We start from the raw sequence: 25,150 nt of genomic DNA on the forward strand, positions 1-25,150 counted from the left end.
TGAGATGAAGGTGAACACACACATTCATGTTTCTTCTGAAAAGGCTACTTAGTGAAATCGTTCCACTTGGGTAGGATGCTCCCTCTGTCTTATCATGAGAAACATTTTCTCTCTTTCATAGTATGCTTATTAATAAATATGGGAAATAAAACATGGTCTCCTGAACATATGCTACCTCCTGAAAAAAATGTTTTTTCTGAACAATATAAACTCGCAGAGATAAAGAACAGAAAATGAGAGTAGATTAAAATGTCGAATAAAGGAAAATGACAGGCAGTGGTAATTAACAGAGTAGAAAGAGTGAGAACGTAAAATACCAGGAGATCGGGACCCCTCTCTAGGGACACTGACCAGACTGAAAGAAAAGACACCCCAACCAATTACCCTATAAAAAAGGCTTTGCTGTCACGCCCGGGACTGCCAGTCAGCTTTACAGCATCTTGCATTTAATTATGAATAGATGGCCAGAAATAAAACCTCTGAAAAAGTTTCCAGTACATAAAAATAAATTCTAAATCAAATTTTAAAAGTTTAAAAAATAGGAACAGTCCAAACACCTTAAGAGTTATAAGAGAAAATATTACACCCATGGACAAAGAACAGGGATGTATAAAAGCAGAGATGAGAAGCAAGTTCCTGGGAATTAGACATTTTAACTGATAAAAATTCCAATGGATGGGTTAGAAGATAAGTGGAGAAAAATGCAGACAGTAGGACAGACAGACAGAGGTATGAGTACAGAAAAAAAATGAGTAAAGAAGAAGGCTCTAATCACTCGTCTGACAAAATAGAGAACCAGAAAAAGAGGAAAATACAGTGGGGGAAAAATACTCCCCCCCCCCCCCCCAAAGAAGCTACTTTCCAGAACTGAAGAGACTGGCCCTTCACAGTGAACATACGTATGAGAAGCCAGGAACAATAAATAGTAAGACCCACACTGAGGCACTATTTCAAAATACAAAAGGAAGAGAAGTTCAGTATATTATTTAAAAAAAAAAATTTAAACCACATTCAAGGACCAAATGGCATCAGCAAATAGAGCTCATAGCAACAGAGCTCATGCTAGAAGACAACAAAATAATGTCTTCAAAATTCTGAAGGAAAATGTGTTTCATACATGAATACCCAGCAAACTACCAATTAAATGTGAGGCTAGAATAAACACATTTTTAAGTTGGCAAGATCTCAAAAGAGTAACCTTTCTCTGGAAGAGTCCATATTTTCTTGTTGCCAAGCATTTCCTTACATTGGTCTTTATTTATATTACTTATTAGGCTGTGGAGGCATTTTTTCTTTTCTCCATCCCTCACTTTCTACTTCATAAGCTCCTCCCCATCCACCCATCCTGCATCTCCGCCAAGAAGGATTTTCTGGTCCAGCCAGTAGGGTGCAGTCTTTTCCCCTGATGCCCACAGACCTCTCTACTCCCATAAGGCACTTCTGTTCCCTCTATTTAGCAAGATTGAACACCAAACTCTTCTCCCTAAAACAACTTGCAATTTTCTGCAGGCAAAGGTCCCCCTGTTTCTTCTTTGTGGCTTTGTCTTTCAGTCCCTTTACTCAGCAACTATGACTAACACGAGTTCTTTAATATGGCAGACATTCACTGATAAGAGAAAAATGGACTTAATATTTAATGTTAATTCCTCATTCCAAGAATATAGCCCTGAACCTATTTCTTCTCTGCACCAGTCCTTTCCACATCTAGACTTCCCATCTCAGAGTCCCTGTGTTTAGGGCAGAAAGGATCATTTTGGGGGAGGGAGAAAAGACAAAAAAAAAAAATCATTCTTTCAGTTAAGAAAAAAATGATCATATGACCTAACAACTTCACTCCTAGACACACACACAGTGGAAACCAGACAGATGTCCACCAACTGATCAATGAATAAATGAAATATGATGCATCCATACACTGGAATATTACTTGGCAATGAAAAGGAATGAAGCAGTGATACATGCTAGAGCATGGACGGAAACTGAAAACATCATGTAGGTGAAAGCAGCCAGTCACAACAGACCACCTACTGTATGATTCCACTTATTGGGAATATCTAGAATAGACAAATCTGTGGAGACAAAGTCAAACAGTGGTTGCCTAGGGCTAAGGGCATTGGGAAAAAACGAGGAGTGACTGCTAAGTTAAAATATGATATTTTATTGGGGGAGGGGCAGGTAATGAAATGTTCTAAAATTGATTGTAACAATGGTTGCACAACCCTGTGAATATACTAAAAAGACCTGAATTGTGTACGTTGAGTGAATGAATTATGCACCAAGAGGCTGCCAGATCGATTCTCAGTTAGGGCACATACCCAGCTTGTGGGCCCGATCCCCAGTGGGGGGCATGCAGGAGGCGGCCAATCGATGTTCTCTCTCATCGATGTTTCTGTCTCTCTCTCTCCCTCTCCCTTCCTCTCTCTCTAAAATCAAAAAAGAAAAAAAAAAATTTAAGAAAAGATCAATGTGGGAATAAGTTAAATATATATAATACTTGTCTTTAAGGCAGACTCAAAGAACACCAGTTAAATAAGGCAAGATATTAAAGTACGGCAAAACTGAACAGGGTCAAAATGTGCATTTGGATCAGAAAATGCCAAGTTAAAAAACAAACAAGTTCATGTTAGTTGATATTTATCTGCCTCAAAATTAATATAGAATCTATTCACTGTAAAGGTTACGAGTTGAGGAGAAGCCGTAACAAGTGCAGTGAAAAGTACCGGGTTTTACCGGAAGCACAGTGTGCCTGGTCATCTAAACTTCTGTAGGTCACTTCATTCCAAAAGGCAGTGTCTCTACGTCCACTACTTGCCAATCACCCTATTTTCTAGGCGTTTTCTGAAGGCAATTAATGGATAACACCCTTCGTATTTACAGAGGGCCAGGGTCTGTAAGCACTGCGGAGGTTTGTTCCAGCCATTTCCACAGACCTACTGCGCAGGACTGCGGGGTGAGGGGAAGCACCCACTTACAGAATCTTTCTGTTTGAGATATGCGCTGGCCCTGGCCGGTCTGGCTCAGCGGCTGGAGCGTCGGCCTGCGGACCAGAGAGTCCTGGGTTCGGTTCCCACTAGGGGCACGTACCCAAAACAAAACAAAACCAAAAACAGTTGGAGTGTCAGCCTGCCGACCAGAGAAATGCGATGATGATCACAAAAAATCTGTAAATCTTTTGATTCTTTGAAAATGGATGTACAGTATTTTAAACTATCTAAAATGAAATGACAAATTCATATAGCTTTCCATTGTAAGGCTTCCTTTTGAAACAGGTCTCAAAACAGTTATAATGATATACAGGCATGGTGGAGGAGAAGATAAAAATAATCTAATGAAGGAGCCATCTATAATCCCTATTCCTTCAAGGATTTTGACATGATTAACCAGACTTACCAAACCATGATTTTAACATAAAGTAAACTTAAATCTGAGTCCTATCTTCTTTCAGGACACATTAAAATGCACACTTACCCTAGCATAACTCATTTGAATACATCAACGTTTTAAGATACTGACCTAATTTTAAAGAGGAAAAATGGATGTAAATAATCTATGTTCACAAAACATACTAAGTAGACCTTCAATTAATTTAGCCTTTGTTTTAAATTCTTTTCATTTTCCTTCATCTTCTCCATCATTTGTAACCATAAAATTTTTTGTCTGTATAAGTAACATGAACCTGGTTTGATTCAGGATCGATATTTTGATCTATGCTGGTTTGAAAGATATTTAAAAGTTCTATAAAGCTGTGTCGCTTTCATCAGGACTTAGAGCAGTCCTGGACAAAAAATGTGCTATCGGGTAACTGCAGACTTGGAAAACCAAACCTCCAAGACCTTGGGTTTTATGATGAGGGGGAATAAACCTGACAACCTGTTTAATTTTAGTATGTATAATCACACGAATAAATTACTGCAAATAAAACACTTTTTGCTTCTAGAATACAAACTTATTTTTTTTTCTTGGCTTTTCTCCCTGCACCCTGGTATAAAACGTAGGTCGAATTCAGCTCCTAAATTGCAACGTTTACTAGCTACACTGCACACTTGTGGCAATTCGTTTCACTAGAGCGCATTCGTTATTTAATTTTCTTCACTGTTTAATTTCATCTTCATATTGTTTTATTGTAATAAGAACATTTAACAAGAGATCGACCCTCTTAACAAACGTTTAAGTGCACAATACAGTGCTGTTAACTATAGACCCAGTGCTGTACAGAAGATCTATGGCACTTATTCAACCCGCCTAACTGAAACTTTATGTCTGCTGAACAGCAACTCACCATTTCTTCCTTCCCCAGTCCCTGGCAACCATGACTCTGTGCTATGAGTCTGACTACCTTAGATACCTCACATGAGTGCATCACACAGTGTTTGTCCTTCTGTGACTGGCTTCCTTCGCTGAGCATAACGTCCTCCAGTTTCAGCCACACTGTCACATCATAACGTTTTCAATGATTAACTTTGGTAGAGCAGATGAACTGATGGCAACTAGGCCACACCTTGCTTGCTCCGCTCCCTGCTCCTACGGGTTGCCTTGCAGTCGAGCCTGTGTCACACCTGGAGAAGCCTTCCCTGCCTGCGGAGGTGACAATGAACACTATTCTGATGTATGGAAACACTGCTTCTGAAGAGTCACGGCCTTCTGGCAGTGTCTCTGCAAACTGCTATGGCAGCTGTGCTAGATGTCATGAATATTACATAAGGGCTGTCCATGCTTCCAAACCAGAATCTCCAAGCCACGATTCCCATAGCAACACACCGAGATTTTACTCATCTCGGAGACACAGCAGCCAGCAGAAGTATTCTGTGTGACCCTCAATGTTTTCAGCAAGATCAACGCAGTACTTTTTTTTTCAAAGCAGTAATTTGTTTCAGAAGAAAACCAACAACTGTGTTCACATATGTTCATTTAAAAGTCATGGAGTATCACACACCCCAAGGTACCTTAAAACTGAACAACGATCTATGCTTTACACATAGCAGCTCTTCAAATAACTACATGGGGAAAAGAATTCAAATCCTGACAATTAGAAAAATCAAATCCAGTCTCAGCTAAATTCTGTACTTATATATTGCATATCTGATTTCTAGTCGCCCTTCCACATACATATATATGCACTTTATTATTATGGGATGGAGAATAAATGCCCCAAGAAACATTTTCAATTAATAAAATCCTTTGTTGCTTTATTTTTGAAAAACACAATACAATTTAAGTTTTTAAATATAAGAAAATACTATTATAAAGCACCTATGGAGTAAAATTTGGGGAAAAGAGCATTCATATAAATACCAAAATAAACACTCGAAGAGAGTTTGTTATTCTGAAAAGAGAACTAGCTTGTTGGAAAAACAAAGTAAACTCATTTTGATATGAGATAGGTTTCTTTCTCTTTGTATAATCAGGGATCCTTTTGTGCATCTAAGTAAACCATCCACCATGGAAACATGGCGCTTGGATTATAAAACAACGTGAAAGGCAACACCCCTCATATACCACACGTCCTTTTTCTACCAAGGGAAGAAAACAAGCTCATGTCTTATACCTCCTTTAAACCAGACAATGAAATACAGTACGGACCCAAACACAGGTTTTAGGAGAAACTTCCACAGGTTTCACGGGCCCAGCAGAGCTGGCACAGAAAGCTTGGCAGGGAAAACATGACCTTACCTTTGCCTTTTCCAGCTGGGCCTGGGCCTGTCGCTCTGCCTCTCTGCGCACCGCCTCCCGGTCCTCCTCCAAAGACACATCTGAATCGGACGGACGGCTGGTGTAGGAGTCTGCCGAACCCTGGAAGGGAACATTCGCATTTTAAAACAGATGCCATCGATGACGCTTGCATTGGAAATGTTTCACTGCCACTCCACTGAGCTTCCTAGATTTTGCTACAAGTTCCTGAAAAGAGGAGAAAAGAATCCATCTCGTGGCAAACCATCTAGAAAACGCACGCTCTGGCTTGCAGACCATTCACTAGGGTAGCTGTGCCTACCGAGTGATTATTCCTCCCCAAGCTGTGCGTTCCAATGACTGTCCTTTCTGGAAGCCAGAACAAGTTCCTTTACAGTTAAAGCAGCTCTGTGGTGCAGTGCAGGGCTGAGGAGCACAGATGGGTTTCAAGGATAGCTTCAAGAACAACCGACACATTAAAGCAAGTATTTACACCTAGAAAGAAGATACTGCTCATAAAAAAACACACGAAAGTCAAACAAGTGATAAACCTGAACTCCCCAAACGTCACTACCATGAGCTGACTGCCACTTTAATCTTAAGCATCCTTCTGTACCTTTTCATTCACCCGGTACCCTCTCTGACAATACTGGAAGACAACAGCAGTCAGCTCCATGCAATCTTTAAGCAACACATTTCTTCAATATCTTTAAATAGATATTAAGAAAACCTGTCAACAGAAAACACCTGCCCGGGCTATCTCCTTTGGCAGTAAATCATGACATAGGAAAAGGAGTTCATAAAATTACAGGACTTTCCCTGGCTCCCTTTCTTGCCATCAGTATGCTATTACTAAATGAAGGAGCCCTTGCCAGCACTCACTCCAGTAACAGCAAAATCAAAGGCAAAATCACGTCTCCCCACACGAAAGCCCTGGAGCTTACACAGATATCCGAATTCTTCAGCCTTCCTCCCTTGGCTCTTTTCAGAAGCCGGATCCAGGTGGCCTTCATTAGCCAGACAGCGCCTTTCCCATCCGCAGCTGCAGCCCCGGGCACAGGTCCTCAGTGCGCGCCGAGCCCTGCAGAACCACCTCCGCTCCTTCCCCATCCATGCTCGGGGCAAGCCCCTCTTCGCCGGCCCTTCCTGCCTCCGGGGCTTCCACTCCCTACCCCGGAGGACTCCAGTCCAAGGAGATCCTTATTTTCCCATTCCAGGTGGGAAAACAAACACTCGAATGCTCTATGTTGCTTTGTAAATAAAGAACACTTCCAAGTGCGTTCAAAGACAGGCGCCAAGTCGTTCTAAACTTGATGTATCTTACTACCCTGGATATTCACTTCCCTGTTCTTAGATCCGTAAAGGAAATTAGTTGGAAGAGCACCTTAAAAAAAAGAGCCTAGTGCAAAACGTATGCAGTGACATTTGCAAGTGCAAAGTTCAAGCCTTATCTTCAGAGATCTGGAGGGGGAGGGGAGGAGCACTCCCCGCACTGGGCATGCTCCATAGGTAGCCTTTTCACGCGGATGCTCACATCACACACACTGTTAGTCTCTGTCAAATTGCCATTTGCATCCGAAATGTAAACAGCTGGAAAGGGTTTGGGTTCTATAGTAACAGGCACAAGGTCTGTTTGTCATGTTTGTTTCAGATAAAACATGCTCTCAGAAACACAGCATGTAATCTGTTCATTTAATGATCCCTTTCCGTTACCCTGCTTGCAGAGAGTCTGTCCTGTGCCATACGACAATTCACTGATAATTTTGTATACGTTATTGGACAGCAAAAGTCAAATAACGTTCAACAATCATAATAGCAGACTGCCGTCATTGCTTGTGACTCCCCAAACAAGATGCGAGAAAAATTTGCCCATTTAATTAGGACATGAAAGTAATCACAGCTCCAAGCTATGAGTTTAACGGAACTCAGAATGACTTTGAACTGCTTCTCCAACTGAGAAACTACCACTTGAAATAAAGTCACTGGAATACATAACAGTGTGAATTGTTATAACAATAATTATGAAGAAGATTCAAAGCTTTCTTGGTTCATTAGCTCGAGTTAAGATGCATGAAACAATGTAGTGCAAATTCTTCTTATAAATAAGACAACTGAGGCTTGAGAAGGAAATATACTTCAGTTATTAATATCCTGTACTAATGGAATTACATTTTTAAAGTTTACTTATGAAGAAATACACACTTTTGGGTTTCTTAAACAAAATCCTATCACTGCATTCTAAGCTACATTGTTGTTTGAGTGTGGTGGGGGAATCACTTTGCCAAGTTCTCTGTATATGAAAGAAAGTCATTCTTAGGAGTTTTTCCCTTTTCCTCCCTTCCTTTCTTCTTTCATCCTTTCAGCTGTGGGCTAAGACCAGTCTTTAGGAAATGCAGATTAGGGGTTTTAGAATAAAAGTAATGGGGGGGGCGGTGGATGAAATGAACCAATTAACTTATATGCATGTACACATAACCAATGGACACAGACAACAATGCTGAGGAAGTGGAGGGCGGAATGGGGAGGAGGGTGTTTGGGAGGAAAAGGAGAAACATCTGTAACAAAAATAAATTAATACAAATTGGAAAAAGAAAAAGAAAATAGACCAAATGTACCTTGTGGTATCATTACATAAATTAAGATTGAAAAGATTATTTATACTATTATGAAATGGATGGAGGATATTATGAAATGCATGGAGGATACAAAATGCATTCCAATTTTTGGTTCAAGTAATATTCTCAAAGGAGATATGAGTCTTTCTGCACAAACACACATACCAGGAGATTCTTCATCTTCCCAGAACATCCCCTATGGCAGGGGTAGTTCAGTAGAAAATTATCAAGAAAGACAATTATGCCCCATATAGGCCCTCGGGCCCCCCTGTAACCATGCTGGTATTTTAGACTCAACCACCCTGCCAAAAGTTCAGGTCACACCTCAGTGAGGACACAAAGTTTCTGTCATAAAGAAGCCCATAATAATGCATTTGATCTTTCCCTTTTAAACAAAGATTTTCAAAGGGCTTTTGCTAATAATCAGGTGTAGGTTTTAATTGCACCTGTTTTGCGACCTGTTTCCAGGTTTAAATAATTAAGTGGTTACAAAAAAAAAAAAAAAAAAAAGGAAAGAAAAAACCCTCTACATTGACTTTGGCAATGATCTCTTAAATATTTGCAACGCTATATCAATCTTCAACTTTTTTTTTTGTACGTGCCCCTAGCGGGATCCAAACCCGGGACTCTCTGGTCTGCAGGTCGACGCTCCAACCGCTGAGCCAAACCAGCCAGGACAATCTTTAACTATATTACAATTTGAAATACAACTATGAACTCTAGCTTATGAACTGTTTAGTGGAGCTTATAGAAGGAACTCCATTATTTTCACACCTTGTACCTGTAATCGTATATATTTTCAAATTATTTTTCATTGTAGCAGTTATATCGTAGAGAGACACAAATGAGGTCACCTAATACCCTCCCATCAAAGATAGCTGCTATTCAATAGGAGCATGTTGTAGCCTCCAGAGCTCATTCAATTTTGAAAGTCACCCTCCCAACATGTGCATTACAATTAATCTCCTTCCTTCCGGGAGTGCGGGTATGTGCCGTGAGAAGTGAGATATCTAATTAAGCTTTGCCTTGGGTACCACGTGGACTTTCTGGGTCATTCTGCCTCAAGTTGTCTTTAGTCAGGAATAGCTGGCAATCTCATTTCCATTAACTCCGGCACAGGTTCATTACAAGATGTACCCGTGATCTCTGGAGTTCCTACAATGTGATTAACTGGTCTTTGTAGTATTTGTCCTTGCAGGTACATCACATGTCCAGCTACACCCATTTCCTTTTCTACATCTTAATGTTCTCATCCCTCATTGTACAGTCCCAGAATACAACGAGCACCTAACGTCTACCAATGGCTCATCCAGAATCTTCTGCTTTTATCCTCAGAACTTTTACTCTGAATATGTGTTCTTTGCTTTTAGGAAACGTTATTTTAATGGGATTAAGTTGTGCTTTTAACTACTCTTCCATTTCTGCTGTGTTCCCCACCCCCGCCCCCAACACTCTTATGTCAAGTATTAGCACAAAGATTATCACCCTTTTTCTTTAGCACTTGTTTTGTATTTATAGTTTGCTTTTTTGATGTCATGCTCTACTGCTTAATGGTCATATATATTTTCAGCATCATTATCTTGAGTGCTCCTGTTTTCTCTTTTTAAACTTTTTTTTTTCCTTTATTGGTTTTAGGGAGAGGGAGAGAGAGATAGAAACATTGATGAGAGAGAACAACAACTGGTTGCCTCCTGCATGCCCCCCACAGGGGATCGGACCCACAACCTGAGCATGTGCCCTGACCGGGAATTGAACCGGTGACCACTCGGTGCATGGGTCGACGCTCAACCACTGAACCACACCAGCCAGACTCGTGTTTTCTCTTTTAAAGCCAAAAGGATGAGAGTCATAAACTTATTCAGTGACATTTTTGATGCCAAATTGTTCATCTATTTCCGTACAAAATTTTCATATAAAGTCTAAAGCAATGCACTTCGGCAAAACCAATTTCTCATTGTATCCCATGGTTACCTAATTCTAGACAAAGCTATGTCCCAACCAAAATCCTTCAGGCTTCAAATGACCTCCTCATATAGTGGACTCAGCTAAGCTTATGGCAAATCTGATTTCACTTGTTTCTTCCTGACCTGCCATGGGTTAGACAGACATCCACCGCCATTCTGGTCAGGCCCATATTTTTATTTATTTATTTTATTTTTTAGAAATTTTTTTCTTTATTGATTTTAGAGAGAGAGAAAGGAAGAAAGGGAGAGAGATAGAAACATCGATGAGAGAGAACATCAATTGACTGTCTCCTGCATGTCCCCCACTGGGAATCGGGCCCACAACCTGGGCATGTGTCCTGACTGGGAGTCAAACCTGCGACCTCTTGGTGCATGGGTCGACACTCAACCACTGAGCCACACTGGCCGGGCACAGGCCCACTTTTTTAAAGTAAGGCAAAATGGGAGAGACTTCTGAGAACAAGGACCCTGGGGGAAACGGTCTGTCTGTCCCTCGTCTTGTCTGCTTGTGTTGTCTGGGGGTGATAATTCCTTCATCTCTCATATTGTCATCTCTTTACACAGTTTAGAAGAATTAACTTTATTTTTCTGTGAAGAGATCTGGATCTCTCTAAGAAAGTGAACGGCTCTTCATGCTTTGTTGGTTTCTTCGGAAACAGAACCATACACTATTCATTGATAATGAACATTTCTGACTCTAAAACTTCAAAAATAAGTGTTCCTGACACAACATGATGTGAGCTATTGACACAGAGCACATTGTCATTGCTACTGTATACTTTAGTTTGCAAATGTCACACAATTTCTGTTCACATACATCCAGTAATAAAATCTCAAATGGGATTGGCCTACCATTTGGCTTAATGTCAAAATATTAGCAGAAGGAAAGATAATCTATGTAAGTTCCTCCCTGTGTGGTCCTTTTATGATTGTGTATGAGCTAAAAGGTTAGCTTCCACTTTCTCAAGAGCATAGGAAAATTTATAAACTTTGTTTGGTTATAGTATTTACTGACAGTCAATTTTACCAAAAAAAAAATAACCCCCCCAAAAAACAAAAACATGCATTTAGAACTGTAAGTGCTGTAACTATAAGTTAAATGCTGTGAATGTGTTTGTGAAAAGGATTAAAGGTTTCCTTCCATCATGGAGCTTCATATTCTAGTGAAAGAGACCAATTTCCTTAAAAAGTTATCAAATAACAATTACAATGAGAAAAAATAAAACAGGCTGAGATAAAATAATGATGGAGGGAAGATGCTAATTTAGCTAGGATAATATGATACTCAGAGGTGATATTTAAGCTGAACCCACAGGATAAAGAAAAAAAAAATTAGCCCTGGAATATTCTGAGAAAAGAGATAGGCAGAGAGAACAGCATGTGCTAAGGTCCTGAGGGCAAGGAACGTTCAGCAGTTTGAGAAAGTGAAAAGAAGTCAATGTAGCTAACATGCTACTTTTTCGGGAGTATGTAAGGTCTCTTCCCCCCCCTTTCCTCCTTTCTCACTTGGTAGATACACATTCAAGCACACCTAGAGTGTGGATTTGGGGAATCTTTTTTGTTTACATGGTATCACTTCACAGAAGAACTACTTGTACATATTTGATTTTCTTAATTAGAAGTGGTATTTAAATTGTCAGTAAATTCCACTTCATTGGAACAATCACATCTTCTGAGATTTAAACAAAGTTCTCTAATTTTCTTCCTTCTAAATCCAGCACTAGCTTCTTAAAGGCTAAAATCAGTATATTTTTGAGATTGTTCTATATTATGTTAATAATGAGGGCAATCACTTTCTTTGTATTCAACTATGTATATGAATGATAATAACTGCTATTTTTTAATGAATGTACCTGCTAAGCTACGCACTGTGTTGATGCAGAAGCATTAAATAATATAACCTCTAATTATCTCCATTTTTACTAAGGAAAAACCTGAGGCAGAAAGAAGTTAAGTTACTTGACCAAGGTTATAAAACTAATAATCAGCGGAGGAGTCAGGAGCAATCTGGATTCAAGTTCCAGGCACATATAGGTTCTTAAAAATAGAAGCTAGAACATATCCCTAGATATAACTGCTATTTCTATTAATCTCTTTCTGACTGTCGGGGACACATATAGCTATTTCTAATGCTCATCAATATTGCAATGGCTTTCAGGTTCATAGCTATATCTTTGCTAAACTGTGTGTGTGTGTGTGTGTGCGTGCGCTCTCTCTTATACACACACACACAGAGATTCTCAAATTTTATCTTCTCCAAAGGCAGTAAAGGTACACTGAGGGTCCAATTAAACAGATACTTTCTCATTTGTCAACGTAATGCTCTTTTGTGGAAAGCAGGATTAAAAGAGTTGGCTGCTACCCTGAAATTTTCCTGACTTCAAAGTAGCTCAAAATTGTAAAGCATTCTTTCATAATTTATCTACAATGGAAAGTACATAAGTAGAACAGGAAAACAATGAAAGTCAAGAAACTGGCTATTTACATTTTTTTCTCTTCCCTGAAAATGAACATAACTTGGCAAGCTGGTCTCCAGTAGCCTCTTTGGCAGCTAATGTTGCCTGAAGCTGGCTGGGAGTCAAGCATCTTCTGAGTAACCTTTCAGTTCAGCGGGAACAGTTGCTAGTTTGCAGCCCAGAAGCTGAAGTTATTAAAGAGTGCAAATGGCAGGTTGAAAGCTCAGAGACACGACTACCAAATCGTTAAGAGTAATGTATTCAAAACACTGTCATCACCAAAGTGTACCTTAAAGTGAGGGTATGATGACTGTGTAAGAGCCTCTGTCCAATATTTGCAAAATTTGACAGTCAAAAATAATCCTTTTTCCCAATATTTTTATTGAGGTTTAGAGAGAGAAGAAGGGAGAAGGAAAGAGAGAAACATAGATGTGAGAGCAGAACATCTATCAGCTGCCTCCTGCACGCCCACTACCAAGGATCCCCTGGCCCAGTCAGGATCATGCAAGAGGGAACCAATCGATGTGTCTCTCTCACATCAATGTTTTTCTCTCTCTCTCTCTCTCTCGCTCTCGCTCTCTCTGTGTCTTTCTCTTACCTGTTGGCTGCTCCTTCTAAGCCTCCTCTTCCACTAATGTCCTATGCTCTCCCCTCACACACAACCTCCTTCTTTGGGCTCTAACCTCACTGGCCTCCTTAATGTTCCTCACAAATACCAGGAATGTTCTCTCCTTAGATTTTCACACAACTGCCCATCATCTCCTTTAAGTCTGCTCAGACATCACCTTCTCGAAGAGGCCTTCGGTGACCAACCTGTTTAGAACTGTAACCCACTGCCCTCCCAGTGTCTCTAATCTCACTTACTCGGTTCTACTTTTTTAAAACTGTGTTTTTACCTTCTAGCATGCTCTATAATGTACTTGTTATGTTTATTGTTTAGTGTCTATCTCCCTCCAGTACAATATAACATCCTTGAGGGCAGAGACTATTTCCTGTTTTGTTCCACTCATTTATCCCAATGCCTAGAATAGTGCCTGGCACAGAATACGTGCTCTGTGAACATGTGTTGACTAAAAGAATAAGGGTTACCAGAGAGAGCCTTTCTCCCTCACATCCTACATCCTGAAGCTCTTCCACTATACAGGGTCTTTTTAGCATTCCTAACATTTCTAAATATTCCTAAACCATTCTCAAAGCTCTTCCTTAAAAAAACAAACAAACAAAAAATCAACACCAATCTGACTGACCCGTAGTGAGTGGCCAATATGTATTTTCTATAGTGAGTAAAAGAATCAAACCAAGACTTCAGCCTGAAGATACACTATTTGATGTTTTAATATAAACCTCAAGAAGTACCAAATTCATTACCTTAGTGTAAATGTCAACTACAGGTCAGTTGGTTAAATAAAACTGTTCCATAATAAGCAAGCCACTCACAAAAAAGTAATTATACTTAAAGTTTATATAGCATCCATCTTCCAAGGAATTTGAGAGAGATTTTATATTTTGAGAAACATGATTAATACTTATGTTCTAGAAAGCTTCTTTTCCCATAAAGTCCACTTCTTTATTCCGGGACTCAAAGTTCCAGTCCTACAGCTACTAATGACTCACTGTGAAACCAGAGGCGAGTCATGTAAGTCTCATCCAAGCTAACTTTCCATAAAATGAGCATGGTAATGCAAAGCTACTAGAAAGAATGTTCTGGAACATTTTCTTGCATATGGTTCAAAATTGTAAACATGACAATACTGTAGGACTCTGTAATATTCACTGTTATTTCTCATGCACTCCCCCATTTCTGTGGGGGTAAAGCTTAAATTCACAGCAGAAAATGTGACCATACCTACTTCTAGTAAGACAGAATTATTTTAAAAAATCCAGCCAGCAAGGAGAAAGATAGTTTTCCAGGGAATTTTGAGTAACATATATAAAGGAATGCAGCTGACTAACTGGACAAATGTGAAATTCTGGGACAACCTAGTGGCCTCTCTACAATGAACAAAGTTTACATCAAAAGAGGACACGCCCAGCTGCGGGGCCTTCCCTTGTGTGGCACAACAATCAAACAGTGACTCTTGGCTTGTGCCTTGCAGGGCAAATCTGTCAGGTGTCAATGAACTGTCAACCCACAGACATTAAAGGATAGTAATCAGGTGTCCTCCAAGGAACCACACAGCTGTAAAAAGGGAAAAGATTTCAGTTCTTAAAGATCTGACCCTCTAAAAGTTTCTTTGCACACACAGAAGTTATACAAACTGATACGAAAACCTGTGAGAGGTCAACAGATGTAGACGAAGGTTATGAAAAAAAATTCACAGAATACTCAACTAGTCACAAGCATCTAGAAGAGGTGTTCAGCCTCACAAATTAAACACATTCCCATTTCTGTGTTAAATTAGCGTTCTTTTCAGCAAAGTGCCCATTCACAATGCTGTGAGGATACATGAAAACTGATGCTTTCTCACCTTGTTGGTGACTTTGTAACTTTCATATAATCCTATGGAAAAACAGTGTTCTTTTTTTTTGTATCCAGTTATGTATCCAGACTAACATGTATCTCGACTAATGATTTTACTTCTGGGACCCATCTTAAAATTCTTAAATTATGGCCCTGGCAAGTTTGGTTTAGGAGTTAGAGCATCTGCCCAAGAACAGTCTTAGGTTCAACTCCTGGGTCCAGTCAGGGTCATGCAAGAGGCAACCAATTGATGTGTCTCTCACATCAATGTTTCTGTCTCTCTCCCTTTCTCCTTCTCTCCTTCCCACTCTATCTAAAAAAGCAATGAAAAATATCCTTGGATGAGAATTAACAACAACAATAAAAATCTTAAATTATGGCCCGTACACTTAGTAAATTATTGAAAACCTTAATAATAGTTACAAGACCAAAGAGCTTATAGGCAAATGGTTATAATGATTCTATTTGGTAAACAAATTTAAAAAGCCTGAATCACTCTAAAATACATTCATTCATGTATGTAAAAATACTGGGAGTATACAAAAATGACAGAAGAAATACAGTTGGATTGGTTTTTCTTTCCATTTTTAATTTCAGGGCAGATTTAATTTTTTTTTCTGTAATGTTATTTTTATGAATAGAAATAAAGAGATCTTTCTTATTGCAATGAAAATGTCTAACAGAATACCCTGAAAATATTTTTGGTGTTGCAAAACAATAGGGTTTTCAGATACATATTTTCTCTAATTGGTTGATTTAACCTTGATAGTAATTTTGCATGTGGGGAAGGGAAGCAATTTCGGGTTCTCCCAAAAGACCTAATTCCAGTATTTTAAAAAAATGTTTAATTATATCAGGTAGGATGCAAGAATCAAAGTACTTAGACATGAAGTGCTAACATTTTAAGGTATTAAATTTCTCTGTGGAAAATGTATTAAGGTAATCATTTTAAATATCCACTGAAAATGAGGCTTTTCTCATATGCCCATTTCAATAATTTTTTGGTACAAGGTTAGATACTTAAGCAGGCCAAATGACTCAGTATTTGGTAGTAAATGATTAGTACACTGCTCTAAAAGTCTAACCTTCCAGAAAGATATGACTTTGGTTCCGAGAGATTTAATATTAAAAATAGGCTACGCAATCAGGGATTTGGCTGGAAGGCACCAGTGGTGTGGAGCATTTAGTAATAAAGCACCGAAAAGTACCCTACTGACCTAAAATAGTTAATGCATCCGTTTAAGCAGCTAATCTACCTTCAGGGGGTGATTTAAGAATGATAGAGACAATCTGGTTCATACCAATCTATGTTTAGAAGTAGGCTGCACATTTGAGATGGTTTAGCTGGAGAAATAACCAAGCTATTGGTTATATTAATAAAAATATTGATGTTAGAAAATCCAGAGAATATTAAGAATGTTTAACAAAACATGGGACACAGACAGTTGGTGAAAAGCAATTCATATAATATTTCCTATCTCACCAATAAGAATTTTTTAATTGAAAATATTCAATACACAGTTGCCATAGACTGTATATGGCACCGTGTACTGAATACTTACAATAAAAATATTCACCTCTGTATCCCCAAAATGTATATGTTGAACTCTAAGTGCCCAGTGCGATGATATTTGGAGGAGGGCTTTACAGGTCTCCCTCTTGCCGCTGTCCGGCACACCATGCAGGTATTCGTGGGTTTATTGATGACTCGACTCTGCCACTACTATGTAAACGCCATGAAGACATGGATTCGCCTCACCTTTGTTCCCAGCTGAATTCCCAGCACCTGGCATAGCGTCGGGCACACAGCAGGCACTCAATAAATATTTGTTGGCTGAACATGAAGCTGCTCTGTTGTTTACCTCTATGACAATATCATTGCCTGCCTCTCCCACTTCACCACCACAACGCTCATCAAATCACTAACCTTGTGGGGAGACCCTGGGAACAGCTTTCTGATGGGTCTTTCTGCTTCTGCCTGACCCCCACCCTTCTACACCCAGCGGCCAGATTAATCTGCCTCCAACATACATGAGATCACACCCCTCCTCTGTTTAAAAGACTTCAATTTCTTCCCATTTTCCCAAACAAACCCCCAAACTCCTCATCTATATAATTTGGCTTTTGCAACACCTCCACACACATCTTGTACCCCTTTTCCTTCGCTACCTTCCTGCGGTGAACACCTCCTGTGCTGTTTGTTTCTGTACACAGCACGTACTTTTTGCTTTGGAATCTCTACTTCTGCCTGCACACCCCCCCCCTCCCCCCCCCCCCACCCCGCCCCGGCTTGGAACGCTTCTTCCGTCTCTTGCTACAGTTCTTTTATTGCACCACCCAGGTTATTTTCTTTGGAGATTCTTTCATACTATGCACACATTTGTTTAATCATTATTTACACTTGAATCATCTGTCCTACTCGCCTCCTCCCCCTGTTAGAAAGTAAGCTCTATAAAGCAACATGACCTTGATGCCTGGGAACGGGGCGCCTGTGCCCAAGGCTGGGAGCCTAGAAGGTCCTGCCCTGGCCCTGGGTCCTCCTGCAGCCCATGGTGCTCCTTCCAAACCAGCACTTTCAACGGAACGTTTTGCAATAACAAAAATGTTCCCTATCCAAGCTCTCCCATACTATCCCCTGTAGCTAACATGTGGTTTGAAATATAGCTAGTGCAATACAAACTGATTTTTAAAATTTTATTTAGTTTGAATTCATTGACATTTAAATAGCCACACATGATGAGGGCTGCATATGCTTCAGGGCAGCTCTAGCTGCTCTGGGTACCAGACATCCTGAAATCCCCCGGCCAAATGGCTCTGAGCCTGTTTCTTAGGCCTGCTTTGGTCTCTTCTCAGGTTCATCCTTCTTGGGATATACTTACCCACCAGTGTGCACATTTCCAGACCCAGATGTGGCCAAGGGCAGATGTTGCTAAGGGGGAAGTAATGAACAGGAGCTTGAAGGTAGAGGATAGTCTGTCTACTCACATACAAAAATCCCTCAGAGCCAGAGCCCTGGCCAGTTTGGCTCAGGGGTTAGAGCATTGGCCTGTGGTCTGGAGAGACCCGGGTTCGGTTCCCGCTAAGGGCACATACCTCGGTTGCAGTTTGTCCCCGGCCCTGGTTGGGTCGTGTGGGTGGTAGCCACTCGACGTGTCCCTTTCAGGTCGATGTTTCTCTCTCTCTCTTCCTCTCTCTCCCTCCCGCTCTATCTGAACAAAGAATGGAAAAATGTCCTCCGGTGAGGATTAAAAAAAAACCCTCAGAGACCTTCACAGAGCCTAATGGAACAGGGGGCTGCGTGTCAGCTCTCTCTCCGTGGCCATGACTCCACGTGGCAGCTTCGAGGAGAATTCTACACTCAAATTAGCCTTCTCAGTCACTATAGGGGTAGGCACTCTGGCTTCTGTTGACCCTCTTGCCCTCAGACCCTGCAGAGGTGGGTCTACCACAATGACAGGAACTTCATTGTGTTAACATCTGGATCTTCTGTTCCTTGCTAATTACCAGGAACCAACCTTGGTGCACAGTAGTTGATCAATAAATATTTGGGGGTAAGTGAGTAAAGTATATGTCTATCATATCAAACTTTGGATGATACCGGGGGTTAAGCAGGTAAAAAGACAACTTCTGTGGACTCAGTGCATTGTTCAGCAAATACTCCAACATCCATATTTCCTACCAATGGGGCATCCAAATATGAGAAAGATAAAAGTGTAAGCAGAGAGAAAAACTGTTCCTGAGGGTGATGTGCACTTGCCAAGCCTATCAGAAGAAACAACCCTCTTGGAAAATCTGGCCGAATCTTAATAATGCTAGAAGATAAGACATCCAAACTGAGGCAGGGCACTTTTATTTATATTATATTATTTTTATTTTTTGCTATACCTAAGACTTATAGTCTTTTTCAGTAATTTAAAAACACAATATCAGAGCCCCACAGCCCATCATTTATAATTGTACAAAATTTTTTTGAAGATAACAATGTGGTAAAAATACATGTAAGTCTCACTCCAAAAATGCAAGCTCAATCCTTTTCAAATGATCATTAAAAAAAATTTTTTTTTTCTTAATTGATTTTAGAGAGAGAGGAAGGGAGAAGGGGAGAGAGATAGAAACATCTGTGACAGAGAACATTGATTGGCCGCCTCCTGCATGCCCCCCACTGGGGATCAGGCCCACAACCTGGGCATGTGCCCTGACCGGGAATCGAACTGGTGACCTCTTGGTGCATGGGTCGACACTCTACTACTACGCCACACTGGCTGGGCTCAAATGATCATTTTGTAATTTCCACAAACAACTAAGTCCAAGAATGTCTCCACATTGTGTCCAGAGAGATGCCTGGAATGGGTGGACCCTCCTTGCCTGTGGGCAGCAGGATTTGGGAGCTGTGGGTAAGCCACGTCCTGAATGCACACTGCTAGGGAACAGTGGTTCTCAGGACCTGTGTCTGCCTTGTGGACCACACACTCATGCACGCTCACTAATGCACTGCTAGCTCCACAGTCCAACTCTGCAGGCAGTTAAGTCACAGGAAAATGAACCTTCTATTAGAGAGGAGCGGTGGGAGTTCCTACCTGTTTACTCCTGACAACAGAACCAAAGGACAACAGCCAGGAGTATAATTTTCCCAGCTAGCAGTGCGTCTGAAGACTCAGTCTCAGCAGTGAGGACTTAACAGCCCTGTTCTGTTGACTTCACTTCTTTCTACTTTCAGAAAACCCGCTGCTCTCATTCTGCAGACCGACTTCTGGGGGTGCTTACAAGCAAAGCAGCTCATCCTAGGGGGGGCACTACAGTTTTCCTCACATAGGGAGAAAAGTGCTAATGAATGTAATTCAGATTGCGTGAGGATTGCATGGAGAAAATTCTACACATTTTCTATAAAGTAGGATTCCCCCACTTGGGGTATTATTTATTGTTTTCCTCTTCATATTTTCTAGGGTGATCTGAAAAACTAAGGATAGCCTGCTACATTTTTCTTAAAAATAACCTGCAAAAATGATTTTCCCAATTAATAATTTCTCATTTATTTTATAAAGTAATTAAACCAGGACCATCCTCAAAATAGTCCCTTCCCCTCGTGCAAAGAGTGCATTTTGGTTCTCAGAGTTAGACTAACACTCAAGGGTTTTCAACCAATCAAATTTCTTATTTTGGGCGAAGGCAAAAACAAAATGAATAATATTGCATGGTAATTCAGTCAACATTTAAAACTATATATATTGTTTTCAAAGGAATACTGTTGTTCTTAAAATGAAAAGCTTTAACCGAACAGAATTAAAACTAAAAAAATGTCATATAAAAATGTAAACATTTAAAAAATCACAGTTTCTTATAACTTTGAAGACATAATGCTGCGTGTACTAAGCCAACTGCAAAAAACAAATACTGTAGGATTTCACTTACATGAGGTACCTAGAATGGTCTCATCTAGACCCAGAAAGTAGAACGGCGGTTGCCGGGGGCTGGAGACAAGAGGGATGGGGAATTTATGTTTAACAACTGTACTCATGCCACAGAACTATATACTTAAAAATGATTAAAATGATCGATTTTGTTATGTATACTTTACCACAATAAAAAAAAAAATTTTAAACACACACGGTTTGTGGTAGAGAAATCTAAGCCTCCAAACTTGAAAAGAAGAAGTGACACAGGTAGAAATTCTCTCTATTACGCTAACGAATACATCATGAGAGAAAGGCAGCTCCCAGAAAGCAAGGATGGCTCACTGGACTGTTCTGGACTGTGCCCCAGCTCCTAGCACTGCTCTGGATGAGCAGACACGCAACACATTTGTTCTAGAAAGTTGGGAGGAAAAGGGAAGAGAAAGGGGCAGGAGAGAGTAATTGAAAACTCGTCGTAATGGGGCATTAGCCATATAAGAAATGTTAATCATTGTTTGATTACTTTTTCTGATTAAAGAAAAGCCCATGCTGACCTGGCTGGAAGGTGTGTGCCTCGGGAGCTGGCATTGGGAATGCAGTCCCTTCTCCGGAGCTGACAGTGAGGGGAACTGCATGACATCATGGAAAGATTAATGACCTGGTTATCAGAGCACTGGGACCCTGGAGGCCACACACTGGTGACCACCTTTTGCAATCCCCAGCCCACATTCTTTCTTTTTGTCCAAAACCTTTGCAATCCTCCAGTCCGTGTTCCTTCTCTGTTATTGTAACTATTGTATGCGTTTTTTTTTTTTCTTTTTGCCTACCCGTCCTTTCCTCACATAGTCTTTGTCTTTCTACCCTTTATAAATAGCCAGCCAGCAAGCTGGGGCAGAGCAGATTTTACAGGATGACCTGCTGCTCTTCCAGACTGCCGGCGTTATTGGAATAAACACTCATATACAACTCCACCTTGTCTCCGCTTAATTGGCTCAAGTAGTGACAGGCAGCCCGAACCCATTTGTTGTATGGCTCCAGAAGAAGGGGAGGTAGCTTTTCCTCAGTTTTCTTGAGGTATAACTGACATGCAGCACTGTATAAGTTTAAAGTGTACAGAACAATTTGACTTAATATACACTCAGCCCTCTGTATCCGTGGGTTCTGCATCCATGGATTCAACCAACCGTAAATCAAAAATACTCTGAAAACTGGGTGATGAGCACATAATGCAATATACAGATGATGTGGTGTAATACTGTACACCTGAAACATATATAATCTTAGAAACCCATGTTACCCCAATAAATATGGTAAAAATACTTGAAAAAAAGTTATGTTGCTGCTGACATGTACTATGTAGTTAGTCCTAGTTTCCATTCATCTGTATTAAACATGTACAGACATATCTTTCTCTCTTATTCCCTAAACAATACAGTGTAACAACTATTTAAACAGCTCCTACATTGTATTAGGTAGTATAAGGAATCTAGAGATAATATAAGGGCAAGGGAGATGAGTGTAAGTTACACGCAAATACTACACCACTTTACATCAGGGACTTGAGCATCCTCGCATTTTGGTATCCACAGGGGTCTGGAGCCAATGCCCTGCAGGTCCCGAGGGATGACTGTACTGTGAAATGATCACCACAATACGTTTAGTTAACATCTATCATCTCACATATATAGAAAAAAAAAGGAAAAAAAAATTTTTTTCCTTGTGATGAGAACTCTTTTTTTTATCCTCACCCGAGGACATTTTTCCACTTTTTCCATTAGAGTGGGAGGAAGAGAGAGAGAGAAACATCAACGCGAAAAGGACACATCGAGTGGCTGCCACCCGCATGACCAACCAGGGCCAGGGACAAACTGCAACCGAGATACATGCCCTTAGCGGGAACTGAACCCGGGACTCTCTGGACCACAGGCCGACGCTCTAACCACAGAGCCAAACCAGCCAGGGCATGATGAAAACTCTTAATATTTCTTCTCTTACCTTTCAAATATACCATGCAGCACCTGCTACAGTCATGACTGAGGTACATTAGACCAAGGAGAAGTATTTTTTCTTAAGTTGAGGTTCATGATCCCAACCAGCCCAGAACAGGCTGATTCAGAAAGACTCTTACTATCAAGTCACTGTGGAGTCTAATAATTATAGTTCTGAATCATTAATTGATCTAAAGTGTGTGCCTCAAATACATTCTCTATAAAGCAATCAAATCTAGAGAAAGAAATTCTGAATGAGCTATATAATTATAAAAACCAGAGAACTTCAGGCTGTGTCAGTGTTTTAGGTAACAAATAATTTCAGCACTAAAATACCCAATTAACACTCATTCAGAATGAACATGTTGACATATCACCAAGTATGCTGTCAGTAGCTGAGTATAATAACTCAAATGTGAAAACGTACACATTTCAGGATTTGTGTTCAGACAGAGGGAGAAATGCACCACAATTATCGGCTGGGTTTTCTTTGTTCCCGGTTCCTGTGATTTCACCCTCCCAGGTTTCCTGGTCTCTGCTCCCCGCACCCCTACTCCACCCCCACACACACTGGGCTAGACCATTTCTCTAATGATAATACCTCCCACAAACAACTGAAGCATAATGTTCCCAGATCCTAATTAACATCAAGACAACCACCTATCAAAATGGCCAAAAGAAAGAGGTCAAGGGCCCTGCGTATTTCATAATAATCATTGTCAGTCAATTCCCAAGTCTGGGTAGAAATTTAAATATAACATCTGAATTAAGAATGAAGGTTAATGTTTGAGTTGGCAAGTATAATTTCCGAAAACTCAAACAAAATAGCTCTCTACACGGGGCATCTCTCGTGCAGACTCAGATTTCACACCAGGCTTGTGTAGAAAGCATCACACAAATACCTTCCGGTCCTTCTACACACACAGGTCGTCTCGGGGCCCGGCCAGCGACAGCTCTCAGGCCCAGGTCAGCCTGCTGCTTCTTGTATGTCTCGTGAACTCAGAATGGTGGTCACAGTCTTCCGTAGTTGAAAACAATCAACAGAAGGAGATATGTCATGCCGTGAACATTACGTACAATTCCGATCTCGGTGTTCATGAATTAAGCTTTATCGGAGCACAGCCACTCTCGGTTCTTTACAGGTTGTGACTATGGCTGTTTTTGCTCTGCAGCGGAGCCGAGGATACGACAGAGGATGCATGGCCTCAAGGCTGAAAATACTGCCCTGGCCAGTCTGGCTCAGCGGTTAGAGTGTCAGCCCGCAGACCAGAGAGGCCTTGGTTCGGTTCCTGCTAAGGGCACGTACCACGGTTGCAGTTTGTCCCCGGCCCCAGTTGGGGTCATGTGGGTGGCAACCAGTCAATGTGTCTCTCTCACATCAATATTTCTCTCTCTCTCTTCCTCCCTCCCTCCCTCCTGCTCTATCTAAAGATGAGTGCAAAAATGTCCTTGGGTGAGGATAAAAATTTTCTAAAAAGCTGAAAATATTTACTCTCGGGCCCTCACAGAAAAAGCTGGTCAACATCTGTATTCTATGATATGTCAGGCTTAAAATGACATAGCTTGCATAATGTTGATATCGAATTCATCAAAAGATTTCTTACTCCAATTCCCCTTTTTTTACACAAGTAACTGAAAGGTTTGTATTTGGAGGCCACACACATGGCACAAGAAGTTTCCTCCCCGTCTCATCAACTCCCTCATCAGAACTGATTTGTTCTTAAAGCTAGTATCTTACTACAGTCGACTTTTAATCCTCTGACTACCTCACCTGATGAGAAAATCGTTTTCTCCTGCAAATCGATGTCCAAGGCTTTTAGAGGCACTTTCCTGGTGGTTTTCAGCATGTCAACGGGCCAGGAAAATGAAGCCACCCTCCAGGTGCAGACATGTGCAGCACCTCGCACAGGCCGCTGCCGGCCGGCTTCTCTTCCACTGATAACCCTGTGCAGGCCGAGGGCAACGGGGCCATCACTCCCAGCATGGTCCCGGCCAGCCCCGGGAAGGCAAGGTCACTGAATTTTCATTTGCTTGCTACCAGTAGTTTGTGACCAATATTACCTTCTATTTCCCAGTTTCAAGGAACTAGGCTATGTAAGAAGGGGGGGGGGGGGAGGTCTTCTTCAATTAAAGCGGCTTTTGCTATTTTGAGTTGCCTGACGTGTCCCCCAATGCACAACCTTGAAAGCTCAATCCAAAAGGTACATACTGCCTCTTAGAGGATTTAGAAAATGATTCCTTTAACAATGGACTTCATCCCCATTAGCACATTGAAATTATCTTTTTAAAAAAGTATTTTTAATTGATTGTAGAGAGGGAGGGAGGGAGGGGGAAAAAACATTGATTTGTAATTCCACTTACTTATGCATTCATTGGTTGCTTCTTGTATGTGCCCTGACCTTGATTAAACCCACAACCTTGGTGTATGGGGACAATGCTCTAACCAGCTGAGCTACTTGGCCAGGGCAAGGTTATCTTTATCTTAATAAAGATGCATGTGCCTTTCTCCTTCAGGCATTGACCCAGGAGAGGGAGGGTAGATCCACAGGACGAGATGAAAGTAAACAGGACACCTCCCAACACTGGGCTTCCAGTCACCGTCAATCTCT

The 25,150-nt window shown here is 40.8% G+C and overlaps 1 protein-coding gene across 4 annotated transcripts in view; it reads right to left on the reverse strand.

Annotated features, from left to right (window-relative positions):
* The window catches only part of CACNB2 (calcium voltage-gated channel auxiliary subunit beta 2), a 203,299-nt gene that overhangs the window by 107,666 nt on the left and 70,483 nt on the right, over positions 1 to 25,150 (reverse strand). For 2 of the 4 annotated variants that reach the window (XM_036253850.1, XM_036253870.1), the window contains exon 2: positions 5,671 to 5,790. In XM_036253850.1, coding sequence (XP_036109743.1) covers positions 5,671 to 5,790 — 120 coding nt within the window. Of the gene's footprint in view, positions 1 to 5,670; positions 5,791 to 6,611; positions 7,019 to 25,150 lie in introns of those variants that run through there. The other 2 variants (XM_036253860.1, XM_036253881.1) reach the window with 2 other exon arrangements.

This window comes from Molossus molossus, unplaced genomic scaffold, assembly GCF_014108415.1.
Source record: "Molossus molossus isolate mMolMol1 unplaced genomic scaffold, mMolMol1.p scaffold_m16_p_1, whole genome shotgun sequence".
In the NCBI taxonomy this organism is placed as follows: Eukaryota; Metazoa; Chordata; class Mammalia; order Chiroptera; family Molossidae; genus Molossus; species Molossus molossus.